General features: G+C 43.7%; 1 protein-coding gene across 11 annotated transcripts in view; it reads right to left on the bottom strand.

The window, feature by feature from the left end:
- The window catches only part of LOC105284583 (RNA-binding protein Musashi homolog Rbp6), a 589,200-nt gene that overhangs the window by 29,971 nt on the left and 544,111 nt on the right, over positions 1 to 15,118 (bottom strand). For all 11 annotated transcript variants that reach the window (XM_026970601.1, XM_026970605.1, XM_026970600.1 and 8 more), the window contains 4 exons: positions 11,344 to 11,426; positions 10,517 to 10,601; positions 4,278 to 4,310; positions 3,334 to 3,417 (listed from right to left, as the gene is read on the bottom strand). In XM_026970601.1, the coding sequence (XP_026826402.1) occupies positions 3,334 to 3,417; positions 4,278 to 4,310; positions 10,517 to 10,601; positions 11,344 to 11,426 (285 nt within the window). The remainder of the gene's footprint in view (positions 1 to 3,333; positions 3,418 to 4,277; positions 4,311 to 10,516; positions 10,602 to 11,343; positions 11,427 to 15,118) is intronic.

Raw genomic sequence — 15,118 nt, 5'->3', positions numbered from 1 at the left:
CCAACGTCCGAAAAACATTATACATTATTTATGAGTTTTCTTCCCCGTGTATTACTCTAAGAATCGACGTGCTTCGGCACGTAGGTTCCAATCCCCTGCCGGGAAGAAATCTTTCTCTCTCTCTATCTCTCTCGACGCATTCATTGCATATCTGGCGCGATATCGCCGAGTGCGATGCTATCTCCCTAATTAATCTGGTGATCGTGACGGCGGGGCACCGGTCGCAGTTTGTCCGACGTTAACGACGTGACGCGTTATTACCGTTTTACATGCTTGACACAGAGGAGCGGTGAACCGCATGCGAGGGTTAGAATTATGAGGGACAGAAGGGTGTATGTAGCTTCGATCGCAATCGCCTTTCGCTGAGTACATGAAACAAAACGTGCGTACATTCACCAAGCAGGCAGTGACGAGGACAGGCGGGCATAACGCGCGAGAGCGACGATTGTGTGCAACCTCCTGATGAACGTCAGGACAAAGCTCTTAGAGAAATGCGGTAGCTACGAAAAGTTCAGGTCCATGTTTCACAATCGGAGCTGAAATAAAGCTGAAATAAACGACGTTTTGCGGTAAAAAATAAATGAGGGATTGCTCGTGCTCGAAAAGCTCTCAAACGAGATGAATACCGAGCTTCTGCTCTATCAAGTTAAAATTAACTCAAAATGTAATTTCCAACTGCACGTATGAAATTGCACGTATTAAGGACAGTTCTGTCATGAATATAGTATTTAGTACAAACCTGAAATAATATCAGAAAAGATATTTTTCAAAGTTAATATAACAGAGTTTATAACCTTTTATATCGGTTTTTATTTTAACTCTCGGTTCTCGGCTGCGCGGAAGTCCGATATTACACGCATGTATTATTACATCGGCGAAATATGTATGCAATGTTAGATTTTACGTAGCTAAAACAAATAGCAATCTACGAGATAATAACGAGTCAATATCAGTAAAAACTTAAATAACAATCTGATGCCACTAAAAGAAGCGGAAAGTTGATGATGAGAAATAAAATCAGGCAAGTCGATAGGAATAAAGTTTGATAATTCGTGAAGGTAAGCTATCGGCTCATTATTTTTGACCGTCGAGCGTTACAGGCAATCGCAATACCAATCAGGGCGGAAGAGAGATCCTCCTTGTGTCTATTTTCCAAGTGCAACGCATCTGCGATTTTCATTTCACGATGTGAAGGAGGCTTGACCTCGAAAGGCTCGTCTACGAGTTATCCTCCGCTCCGATTTCAATGGATCGATATCGAAAGATGGATGTGTTCATTTTCCGCGAGTACCCTATTAATCGCCACAGTATATGTGTAAGTCGACGCGCTGTGCATGTACGTGTGTGTGTGTGTGTGTGTGAGTGAGTGTGCATTTGTAACGTGTAATGTGTATGTGTGTCGGAGTGGACCGCGATGCGGTTCCCTCACGTATCATTGTCAATCGATACGTACTCGTTACCCCTGCCAGATATCAACAATGACATTTTAGCTCGCTGTCCCTTTTCCCTCATCGTTCCCGCACATTTTATTATATCGCGATCGATTTCACAATCCGTTGACCGAGCCAAACAGCTTTGTCGAACTCAATTTTGGTGACATTATATTTTCTGAAATAATATCGATATGTATTCATAAAAAATAGAAGATTGGTTTCATGCGCTATGCAGTCTCGATTAATAATAAATGTTTTAAAAGTAAAAGTATTGTCTTTTGTTCTATTTCGGTATTTAACGGCATTTTGTTCGCAAATTCGGGGCAAATTTCAACTGGAGATTTGTTTTTATTGATATTGCCATTGGGATACATTCGTTATTGAAAGGAATGATTGATTTCACCTGCGGTGGTACACCGAAGTATTTGAAGGGTAATATACCTGCAAATTAAATGAAATCGCTCGAATAACTCCGCGAACTATTCAACAACTAACAGTTGACATAAAATATTTTTTCCTCCACGCGCATCTTCCGTTCCTACGTTCGCATATATAGAAGAATTTCGAGATTTTGAATTCTTGAAAAATTATGGCCTCTCCCCGGCTACAGAGAAAGAGAGTCAATGGTACACCGCGGCTGTAACAGCTCAATAAATTCCGAATCCACGGGTAACGCCACTTTTTCGCAAACACCCGGTGATTTATTGTCTACCACGGAACGAGAAAGAGAATGGATTATTTATATTCTATGGAATCCATTGTTCCTTGGGAAAAGTTATCTAAAAGAGCACGGGAGGGAAATAACGTGCAAAAATGGCTGTGTTGTGAAATCCATCGAATATCTCGATAATTTTAATATACGAATGTGTGCGGAACAGAATGAAACGTTCGTCGGTACGTATCAAGGGTAACAAATCTGTCTTCACGTAACCCACCGGCCCTAAAACGACGGGAAAACTTCGATATAGTGACTTGCATCGATTTGTACGATTCTCATTACACGTTATTGACCGGCGGTACGTTCTCGTTCTAAAAAAATACGTGAAACCGGCATCGCGCGACAAGCATCGCGTAAGCGCTCCGATAATGTACAGACCTTTCGCAGGGAAAAGCGAGTCGATATCGAGACACCAGCTCGTCATTCATAATTTATCGTCGAATGCTCTATAAGCAGGACGAAATCTCTCATAGCGCGGTATTATTTTCGCGTTCCCGTTTCCACTTCTATCTCCGCGCCATGAGTTCAGAGCGGCGCGGGATTCCGCGCGACGGCTCTCCCCGCGCTTCAAACAGGACTCGTCCGTGCACTTGAAGCAGGAATTGTCGTCCCGTATCCATTTTCAAAGAGGAGTGTATCGCTTTGCGCATTCGGCCGGGAACCTACTGGCGTCGTCCAGATTCAGCGTCGTTGAAAGCTCGAGGGTTAGCGACTCCCCTCGATGGGGTATCTTCTACGTTAGCATGCGACTCTGCGACGAGGTGCGCGATCCTCGAGAGGAGCACGCTAGCTAATCCGCATGGTCCTGCCATGCGTTCTCGAGATCAGCCGCGTCTCCCCATGAGGCAAGCATGGGGGGCTATCTCTGGCCTGGCATGGTGATCGCGTTGCGACACGCTCTCTCCTCGCGGTGGGATCGGGTGATAACAGCGCAATCAGTTAGCGTGTAGCGATTAGTTAAAGTGCGCGCACAGCTCGGGTCGGCACCGTTAGTCGGTGGTGAGTTAGTTCACAGAGGCATGGCGTTGTAGAGGTCCAGATTAGGATGGTAAAAGAGCGGTGTCGGGGTGGGCGGGTTATGATGGGGCGCGGGCTGCGCCTGTATGAGGTTCAAGTTCAGGTTCAGGGGCGCGATGTGGGCCGCATTGTGGTGGTTAAGGTGGTTAAGGCTAAGGTGGTTACCTGTCGGGTAGGGTAATCCGAAACTAGGGTACCCAGAATAGCCGCGGCCTGCCGCGTATGCCGCGTACGCCGCCGCTGGGAAACCTGCGAACATAACGAAAATTTCCGTTGTACTTGTCGTTACTTGGGTGCGAACGCGCTCGTTGCTTCGGTTGATATCGCGTAATTGCTCACGATTTACCTCCGAATGACAATGAAGTGAAAAGAGGTACTAAGGATTCACTAATTCTGTTTTGTATCTTGTTGTACCGTCTATTATAATTTATAATTGTATGTCTTCTTTGGATTTTTGTTATATGTATAATTTTGATTCTATAATTATACCGCTTTGCGTATATGTACGTGTATGCTGTACAACTTGTATCTTAAAGTTTTAAAATAGAAAACTATTTCTTAAGAGGACATGGAAATAACGACAGCAGAAATAACCACTGCCAGATTCCTTTTTGTAGAAAAAGACTGTTACACTTAATTTTCGATTAAAAGTAAAAAGTCGATTATTAAAGATCCCAAATTCTGACATGCTTCTTCAATATCTCACAAAAGATTACGTATAATCAAAAGTGGTTCGTTGAAAACATGTGAAACGATGAAACGATAATGTAGTCTACAAATAGAATTAAACCTCTCAAGTTTCATCCGTTCGTTATAGCCATACCTGTTATGCTAACTTGATTGCATTTTCATTAACATCAAAATTGATGAGATTAAGGGACTAGTCTGATAAAGTTTAATGCTTGTAGGTAATTCGTATCGACAATTGATAAAGTATACGTTAGAACGATGAAATAGACATAGATAATGCATCAAGGTTGTCCTTTCCCTCCTTCCTTCCCCGAAAGAGATACATAGCATTATCCTGTCTATGTCCACTATAATATAATGGCAACCGTCAATAAGCACCGAGGTTTCCAGATATAAATCCATACATATTTCATACTTACCATCAGGTAATGCTCCCAGGGACCACATAAAATCTATAAAAAGAAATAGACTCGATTAATACGGGGATTCGGGGTTACACCGACGCATTGAGTTTACTCATTTTCCCTTCTTTTCTTTAAATTCTTTTAACTCTTTTCCTTCATTCGTATTGCATGTTCGTTAGTGCATAACGAGTCTCCATCAAAATTTCTGCAACTACGTACGAAGAAAGATATCGATCGCTCGTCGGGAATTCGAGACCGGACTTCACGCGGGAAGGGAAGTTTCCGCGTGTCAATTATTCCCGCAAAGTTGACATAACTGCGGGACCAATATTTTTCTTCAAGCAGGCGTAGGTAGGCGTAGACATTTAAGAATATGTACATGGAGATAAGTTAAGTAATATGAAGCGAAGCGTTGCAGAAATTCGTCGGGATCAACGACTTAAGTATAACTTGATTGACTATAGGTCCAAACGATAAAGAGAACGTAAAAAAGAAAAGAAGATAAGAAATAGGATTAGAAGCCTTCTAGGTTAATCTCAGAGTAAGAGAATGTATGTGAGAAAGACAGATAGAGAAAAAGAGAAAGAGATAGAGATAGAGAAAAAAGAGAGAGAGAGAGAAAGAGGAAGAAAAGAAGATGATAGAGGAAGAAAAAGTGACAGAAAGAGTCAAGGCATCCATGAAATTTCATAATTCGATACTAATCCAAAAGACCACACAACTAAGATTCTCACTATGTATATATGTATAATCGCATCGACTATATAGCGCATCGACTAAACTGTATGACAAGGTACTAGGTAACTACGCGCGACCGAGGTGTTTCCAATCTACGACAAAATAAACCCTCCTATGAGCTATGGTTATTGTAGCCTCCAAAGGTATTGGTTAATTATTTACCGTTAAGTAATATTTGCTAGGCTCTCTATATAGCTTATTAGATATCGACTAAGGATCGGTAATATGCCACACACAATTCACAGTCGCAGGCGCAACCTGTGCCTTCGAATTCAACAGTGATGCCGAATGATCATGCAAATTATATGATCGAGACGTCGTTGACGCCGCTCGATTTTTGCTTTTACTTCGCATGGCATAGTATCGACGCCCACTACCACATTTATATCGACGATACAATATTGAAAAAAAACACCGACACAATACTACACTACTGACTCACTATGCTAGTGTCCATATCGACGTTGCTCTCACAATATTACGCAGATGGAAAAAGTATAAGAGCGTTTATTCTAGCCATTAAAATATACACTGATACATATTAATAGTATTAGTAATTCCGTACCTAAAGTCTCTCTACCAGGCTGGTTTTGATTACGTCAAGCGCTCAATGGTACTTTTTTTACTATCATTTTTGCTTTTTCTCTCTTTTTTTTGTCTCTCTCTCTGTCTTACAACGGCTTTCTCTAAACACACTTCCGAGCTACAATAAGATTTGCATGTAGATCGAGCACTATCTCGCATATTCATGGAATCGTGTTTGCAGCATAATGCAGATATGTATCTTTGTCGTCGCTTCATCGGAAACACGTGAATGAACCTCGACGATACTACATAAATACTCGCGCGCGAATTACGCGCGCGCCTTCTACGTGTCGTCTAACGTATACACCCTGGTACTTTCTCATGATGCGACGTATCGATCTCACGTAGAGCAGACATTTACGTACGACATTAACATTAACAGTCTCTCGTAGTTCCGAGTAGCGCATAAAGCCTGTCACTTGGCTCGAGTTTACGATCGGCTTGCCGGTCGATTAACGTTTACGTCACATCGATGGCTTCGGCAACGTGGAATTCATTGAGACACTCTTACGAGAATTTTATGTTTTCCCTCCTGTGTTGTGCGTCACGTCGCGGCGGATGGGATGAGGTAGGAGAACGTTCGCGTGGCCGTGTACGGATCGGGGGTGCATCCGGTCAAGTCCGTTCCGCGCCTCCGTTACAAATCGTGCATGCGTGCGTGCGTGCGTGACGTCGTCGGTTGTTATTCCCGTGAAACCCAAAATCCGAAGCCCAGCCGAAGCCGAAGTATCACTAGGGCCAACGAGACCGCACCTTCAGCGTCTGGTCTACTTACGAAATTGACATTGTGTGTTGCGCCTCTCGGGCTAAGTACGTACTCTCTAGGACACACGTCTCACACATTATTGTCAAGCTAGAAACGGTGCTATTTGCCTTAAGAAGAGTTAAGTACCATGTAACGAATAGAGAGTAACAGGAACAGGATACGGAGGGCTGAGGCATAGGTATAGACAGGTATACGTACGATATATATTTAGTATGTATCCTATAGAGAGAGGTATAATATTACGTGTAACGTAATATAAATGTACTATGTAACGTAGCTCGTTAAGTAATAGGTACAATGTAATAGGTCTCTTTGAAGCCGCTGCGTATTCTTCGCGGAGGAACGCGCGCGCTGCCTCTCGCGAGGCGCTTCTCTCCGGGAATAAAAGATTCCCAGGATGAATAACTTGACGGTAACGAAGTAATACAAGTTGGGAATGTTACGATACGAGGGCGAAATTTCGCCTCCGTGGGAGCAATCCTTCGAGTCGAGAAATCGATCGAAGGGAGCGCGGCTAAAAAGGGGATTCCTCCGCGAAGAAGTGCCTAAAGTATAGTCTAAGCTAACGATATCATAGTGACTTCCCAAAAGCTAGAGTCCACTAGTAGTCTCAACGGTAGGAACGTGTACATAGTATATTAATTCGCCCAAAACTCAGATTCTCGCTCTAACTAATCGAACCTAGAGCGCCTAGAGTCTCAATAATGTCTAAGGTCTGGTAACAACACAAATCTTTACCTAATTACCTAGATATTTATAAGATAGATAGATAGATATATATATATATATATATATAGGTTCCGATATGTATATCTGTTTGATCTATTACAGAAAACTATAAGGTATAATGCGGCTTTCTCACAAAATATATCGATATCAATATCAAATGCTATGGCGTTACCAAATAGGTAAGATACAAAACAATATAACGTATATATCGTCTGGCGTAATCTATAATGGATCGTTAGGTACGTAACTATACGGGATGTCCGGAAACCGATAGTACGTATCGCTCTGAATCCGTTGTAACTTTATCAAGAGCTATTATTTATCCTAACCATCAACTTTAAACGATAATAGCATCCATGTGTCTATTTAAACACAAGTCTCGGTATTTATTTACGTTTTCCTTTCTCGTGGAACAGTTTAATTTCCTGCTTCCGATTTAGCCTTCATATTATTTCATATTTCCTGACAAAACATATATACCGTCAGTTTTCGGACTTCCCGTACAAGTACAGAATATAAGTATATTATATACGTATACATATATGTATATAGATTCACGTATGTATGTATATACATATAGATAGTGCTGAGCTCGTGTCTCTCGTTCTGAGCCTTAATATCGTTTAGAACACTGAGTTCCTTCTTGCTTCGACATTATGAAATTTCATGAAGTCACTTGCGAAAAATATTCCGGAAGGCGCGACAAATGAGAAGTAGTGCACGTGTCGCCAACCATTTGCTGCGAGGCTCCCGTCGCGCTAACCGCCCTCCCGCCGCATCGCCGGCAATTTGCCGGCATCACCACTAATTGATTTCCTTCAATTATCGCTCGCCGTGTCGCGAGCGGCACACGCGACGCGGCCGCTACCTGGGAATGTTTTCTCTTTTTTGTTTTATTTCTGTTTTCTGATAAAATATTCGCGTAATCAATGGCCACGCTCGGCGAGGGACGAGCGAAGCCGCCCCGTCTGAAAAAAACGTCCCGTCATTTTGACGACGTTCGAAAATACGCCACGAAACGCGACAGTCCACCCTCTCTGCATTTTTATCATCGCGGCACCTAATTATCACCCGGTCTCGTCGCATAACCACGCAGACGGCCATTTTCTCTACGGTTAGAATTTCGCGTCGCTAATACTTCAACTAGGTTCTACCAACGAATTGACAGCCGCCGCGCGAACATACCGTCCCCATCGGGGAGTTGTCGTCTCATTTCCCCGTCGGGGTGACCTGAAATTCGTCGCACGATAGGTGAGTACCTGCCCTCCGATTTCCCGTACTTCTGCACCTTCATTCGCTGAAGGCTCGATATCGGCATTAAGTTCTACAGCGTTTTAATTGAAATGCTTTTAACGGCAAGAGTGTGACGGACGCCGAGAACTTAATTATTTGACGTTGGTAGATGATCGAAACTTAATTAGACTTGTACAGTTACTACTCGTCCATCCTGCTTATTTTTATTAGTAAAGATGTCTATCGCGCGTTGTACATTAATGTTTTAATAATTAACTTGACTTTCAATACTACTCGACGTTAACAACATATAACATCTTGAATTTTTAAAGAATTTTTTATAAGCTTTCGACGTCACTTACTTATGGAGTCAATTTTGATTTAAGGATATTTAAAGAAGTTACGTAAAACAATAGTCATTTAATTTATGCATAGATGTATTCCATATGTTCAACAACTCAAAAATAGACAATTGTTTTCTGATGGTTCAAAGATATATCTCAAGATTTTTATACATTTTATTTTTATATTGAGCAACGCTTTCTATCAATAAGCAAAGAGATTTTCACATGTTATCGCAAATGACGAAGTTGTTTCGCGCACCGTGCATTTTATTTGGACTCTGCGAATCTGTAAAATTTATGAATTCATGAATTGAAAGAGACAATTCCCCAAGGTGATACGTTGGACGTGACGGCGGCTTACTATTGAGCAAAACTGGAACATTTCGGTTCGTTTTCTCTCTACATTTGAACACTTCGTTTTTATTGTCCTACTACCTGCCGTTACTAATTACCTACGAAGTAACTACCAGTCTTTTGTGATACGTTCGTTTGTCTCTCGTTGCTACACGTTCTACGTTTCTTTTTCACTACTAGAAAATGAGGCCCCATAGGTAACTACTACGTCGAGTAAATCTGCGATTCGCTAACGCGTTCCCTTCTGCTTCTACGATCACAGTTTTGCCGAACATTGCCATCCGCGAACAGGATCCGCGGAGATATCGCGTTCTCGATATGTATTTCGAACTGGCAAACAAGAACGAGCGGTCATCCTAATCTACGGTATTGCACTTTTCGATATTCATATCTATCACGTCCGGTCGTTCAATGACTAATCAATCTACGATAATTAATACTTTCGATTTTTTTCGTTGGCTACCTTACTTCGAAACGAAGGCTAGAACAGTCTCAATCGAGGAATGCGCAAAATTCCGTTTCTAAAAATCGACTATATTTCATTAAAGAAAGTAACTCATGTTATAAGAGACTAGTTTTCCACTGGAATCTACAAGTTAACAATAAATATAATAAAAACATGGTAAACAACGTGTCGACGCTTTTGGCCAGTTGATTCTTGAATAAATTCCTGATAAAGTGCACACTTGTTTTACATAAACGCCATAAACTGATGGCGCTTCAACCCTCGCGATTCGTATGATCTAAATCTATCCAAAAAATCTAATTTTGGCACGTATCAAAATGCGATCTCCGAGAAGGAAAAACAGAATATCGCATTCGCGATATATCGCGAACTTGCTATATCGTCCTTTGGCACACGGAACCGTAAATCTATCGCAGTACAGCAATACTACAAAGAAGACCGGCAAGGAGTTCGTCGCAGAGACAAGAAACGACGCGAAAAGAAACGGCCGATCGAATCGATTGAAACCGAACGAAATTGATGATATAATAATAATATATAATCGGACGCGACAATAAACCCTCCGGCACAAGCGGCGGTTACTGTGGCCGCGAGAGGGGCGTGAGTATCGTAGGTCATAGGCCGATCGTAGGTATCGGATGGTAGACGGCACCCATGTCGAGGCCCTGCACGCCGAGCAGGTCGCTCATGGAGTAAGTTAGTGCCGCGGCGCGGGACGCGGCCGCGACCGGATGCGGCCGGTAAGAGGCCGCGGCGGCGGCTGCGGCCGCCGCGGCGATCGCGCGTTTCACGTCGTAAACCGCAGCGGCGGTGCTGGCGGCGGCGGCGGCCGTAGGTGCGGCCGCGCCGGCCGCGTATTGGTAGGTAGCGGCCGCACTCGGAGCAGCGGTTGCGACTATCGGGGCCAGCAAATGGTGGTGAGGGGGTCCGGCAGTAGCCGCCGCGGCTGCATGCGCAGCGGCGGCGGCCGCCGTCGGCAGGGGGTACGGCGCGTAGCGATAAGTTGCGGGGGTGGGTGTCGCGACCATCACCAACTCACCGTATGCGCCTCTGCTGGCCGCTCGCGTCTTCGCCAGATTCGCTGGGAGCATCACTTCCTTCGGCTGTGCCTTCTTGCACTCGACCTTGAAATTTCAGACAGACCAGGTGAGGTGACGGGGACGGGTTGAGCGTCGAGAGACCGGCTTTCGAGGGTGGGACTTGTGCGGAGGGAGGGGGGAGGGTGATGATGATTGAGAAAGGTCGAGAGGTGCTTCGTACCTGTCTAACAGGACTGCGCTAATTACCGCTCATCGCGACAAATGGCGTGGGACATTCTTGAGGATTCTTGAGGAGGGATTAAGGCTGGATGGAAACACTATTATTATTTTCTGTTGCTCGTTTCTTCTGTTAAACATTAGGTAGCTGTTATTCATCGCTAAAAATAGTAAAAGTACTTTTCCTAAACGTTTGGTTAAGAGATAGCTAGCTACTGAGGGCGACGTTGGGTAAAAAATAACCATTGACTTGATCGCGTGCGGCGAGTTTACTTTTGGATTATTACTGATACGAGATGGCATCAAGAAAATGCTTGAAGAGTATGGGAGAGCTTCCCGTTATAGTGGAAGGTAAACAGAGTATTCTTGCTAGAGGATCCACGGTCAGCTCTTCCATTTCCAGCAGTTCTGCATGTGTACTCCACATGCGTGTCAAATGCAAATAACGGAGAGATGGACCTTCTCGATTATACGGAAAATTAATTCTGCCCGACGCCGTATCTGCAGACAGCAAGCAGATGGCAAATACCTTTTGATACGACCTCTGCAGATACGTAGATAAAGCAAGGGGAGCACTCTGCGAATAGACTTTTCTAACGGCGTGACTCACCATTTTGTTGTTGATTTCGTGGAAATGGATCTCGCAGACTTTGTCGACGACATCCTCGCTTTGAAATGTGACGAATCCAAAGCCTGGAAGAAAATACATAAGTACTCGTTATTTTCATAAAGTTCTCATTAGTCTAATATGAAAATTTAAGCAGTACAATCACTCGTCAATAAACGGTATTATCTATTTTCCAAAGTCTAGACTGTAATTACTATCTTGTGGTTAATATATCGCATATGCATATCGCATTAGATGCTAAAGAGTCTAAATTGTCTATCATATCATGAATATTAAAGTATTTAATATTCGATATCCGCATTTAATAACTGCATTTATTATGTATAATTTATAGTATATAATTTCAAATTGGGATAATCAGTATCGGCAAGAGGACGCGAGCTTCCAAATTTGACTGCATATTCGCAGGAATAAGAAACCACCTAGATTTCCATTAATTTAACCGACGGAGCAAACGAGCCTCGCTTCTTCCCTCGTACCGCTCGAACGCGGTCTAAGCGAAATCTCCGCGAAATTTATTTCAGCCGAAGACGAACAGCGGGAAGGAGAGACAGCGAGCCGGCGAAGAGAGTCGTAACTTAATCAAGCATCAAGGGTTATTAAAAACTTTGCATTGCTCTCCGGGCGATTTTAATCTCGCTCTTGCCTCGCGCCGGCGCTTCTCTCCTAGTTGGTAATTCAGGCTTGAGATATCTGGTGAGCATGAGTTGTACGAATTCAGAACGCGATGCTGCTTAAGATAACCAAGAGTTAGTACTTCCGCAGTGAAGCGGTTGCCGAAACTGGTGACTCGTAATTAAACGGACGCTCATCTGAAATGTAAGCGATCCATGTGACTTTAATCTACCTCTCTGAAATCGGCATAAACTACGATACTGTTGAAGTTTGTCGAGAGAATCGATAGATAATTTCTGCACAATTTACAATGTTTTTATCTCTAATAGCCTTGAAAGCGACGTTTCCGATCGAATAATAAAAGATTGAAAGTTGATGAAACTTTCATCGAGTCTCATATACAGTTTGCGATAAATATCGTGCTCTTAATTACCAAATTAACCGGATTGGAGCTACTAGCTTCGAGAAGAAAACTTGCCGACGCCGAGGCAATATGTGCGCGACACATTCAATTATTCAACGCTGACATCATTAATCGTTGGGCTTGTTCTCCAGCCGGATTCTTTCTCTCTTACATCTACCGTGCTATCCGTCTACGGTGTACTACCATACCCACTCCCATCTCGACCGTTCTGTTACGTCTCTCGCATCCTCTCATCCACCTAAGCTCCTCCTCTGCCACGGGTAGCACGAGTGATTAAGTTATAAACTTGGCAAGACGTCCGTTTGAGCGCGGAAGGGGCTTACTTCATTTATGTAATTTATAGTACTCTGCCAGTCTAGCTAACTCCAACGCAGCCCAAGCACTCCCCTAACACAAAGGCTGTGTCCTGACACCGGTAACATTTAACTACTCTACCCCGTTCCCTCTTTACTCCCCGTCACTTTAACAGTTCCACCCCCGCGAACGTAGTACAACACCCCAGCAACGTGGACCTGCCGTTGACATTCCTTGATAACGCACGTCTTTCCAAGCGCGGTAATATCATGCAAGATATTAAGAAATCGTCTTCCTTTAGGACACAATAAAGGAATATAATCCGCTCTGCAGAGAATGAGATCATTTTCGAAATATTCCAAAGCGAACAAGGTCTCAAGACGTTTCTAGCAGAAGGAAATCTCGTATGTCCTTAATCGTTCCGAGCGTCAAGCGATCTACTTGCCATTTTCGAGGAGGTCACTTCTTTTTCTTTTGGTGTCAAAAGCGACGAAGGATGACCGGGGAAGAATAGGGCGAAGGTGAGAGCACGGTCAGCGATTCGCGGGCGATCCAATAAATCGCGAGTGACGGTCGCTCCACCCCCGATCGAGTTCGAATTTTCATAAGGATATTTACCCCTGTGACCGGACTGTAGTCTCCCCGCGAAGCTCCATTTTCGCACCATGCTACTGACGTTCAAAGGGATGTAACCGCTCTCGCCGGGCGACCGGCGGTCCCGGAGGGGGTCGAACAAGAGGCGGGAAAAAACGCATGCTCAGCTGGACGACCCTTCGCTGGACGCCAGATGCGTTCATTTCAATAAAAAGCACACCTCCAGATATACCCTTCGACCCGTGGCCTCTGAGAGCTTCTTAAATGACCCATAAGCGACCCGACCACATGGAATTATCATCGCAAGTACCCTCGCCATCGCGAGATTACGGAGTATCCCTTATTCGTTCAACGAAGATGCAAATCGAATCTTGCAGATTTCATAAAAGCCGCGCAAATCGGCAAGCGAAACGGTTACAGCGAAAAAGATTATTTACGGTCCCGTGAACGTTGCTGAAATGCATTATGTCGAATCGATGAGGTGAGAGAGGCGCTGCCGTGCCCCTTTCATTACTCTAAACAATACCGGTGATATAATACCTCTGATTAAGTCACCGTCAGAATTGATTAATAATTCATATCAAATGATAAATTATTTAACTCTCGCTTATTGATAGCTGATTTGGCACAAATGCGTATTTATCACTGGGAACTTTGCCGTAAAAAGAACCTGTTTTAGGGATATGCAACATTTTTAATCAGTATTACTATCAGTAGATAAGGTAGAGGATAAAAGTAAGATAGAGGATAAAAAGAGGTAATCGTAAGGTAGAGGATAAAAAGCAACGTTACACAACAGATTAGGACTACGCAAACGTTAAAAAAGCCTGCGCTGAAGATATTTACGTGTTATATTACGCGATGGGCAAATATGTACAATTAGATGGGGTAAAATTGCGTCAATACAGGTAACCGTGCACCGCACGAAACAAGATTTTTATCCTTGTTGGTGCAATTCTACTCCGTCTTGTGCAAAGAAATCGAAGTAGCGGGCGACGACGGGCGAGAGAACAGTTCTCCGTTCTCACCGCCGCCCTCTTTCCACTCGGAGGCCATGGTGTGCCTCCCTCTTCACCCCTTTGCGGCACTCGTCTCAACCCCTTGTTTCTTCCTATATACCGCTTGTTCTCCCTCCGATTCTCGAGTATAATGCGACCCCGCCATTGTACCGAGCGTACGCGTGTTAACGTTTAAAAGCCGCGCGGCGGCCGGCGAACGCGTTTCAGAATTTTATCGTACATTGAGAGTAAAGGTAAAAGGTTTCTTTCAAAAGGCACGCCGGCGGAACGATTTAAAACTTGTAAATGGATACGCGAGAGAGTCAGACTTTCGCGCTCTCTCCAACCTCCCTCGCGCGGTCGCGCCCCATCCACCTTTGCCCTCCCCCCGACGTCGGCACATAAAACTTCCGCGAACTTTTGTTTGTTTCCCGCGATGTATTTACGACGCGGAATCTCGGTGATCGATACCGAGAGGGCTGCCAGAGAAAGAGAAAGAAAGAGAGAGAACGAAGTGACTACTTTATTTTTAATGTCATCAAACTTTGATGGCACGTTTTACGAGGAGCACCAGGACGATAACGATAACGGTTATTTCTACGATTTAACATTGTAAAGCTCGTTTCGCTCGTACGGCTTGCTTCATGTTCCGATTCAGCATGCCGCTTCATAGCGTTCAACTCTCGCGACTAATTCCGTTAGACAGCAATCGCATTTTTCTTAGTTGTGCTGAATTATTAATAATATCACGATTATTTTATTTTTAATATCGTCGAACTTCGATAAAGCATCCATGTCAAATATTCTTGATAATTGCATGTATGTAAATCTC

The sequence above is a fragment of the Ooceraea biroi genome, chromosome 6 (genome assembly GCF_003672135.1).
Source record: "Ooceraea biroi isolate clonal line C1 chromosome 6, Obir_v5.4, whole genome shotgun sequence".
NCBI classification, from domain to species: domain Eukaryota; kingdom Metazoa; phylum Arthropoda; class Insecta; order Hymenoptera; family Formicidae; genus Ooceraea; species Ooceraea biroi.
Note: the sequence above shows the minus strand (reverse complement) of the source record. Positions and strands in the feature narration are given on the sequence as shown.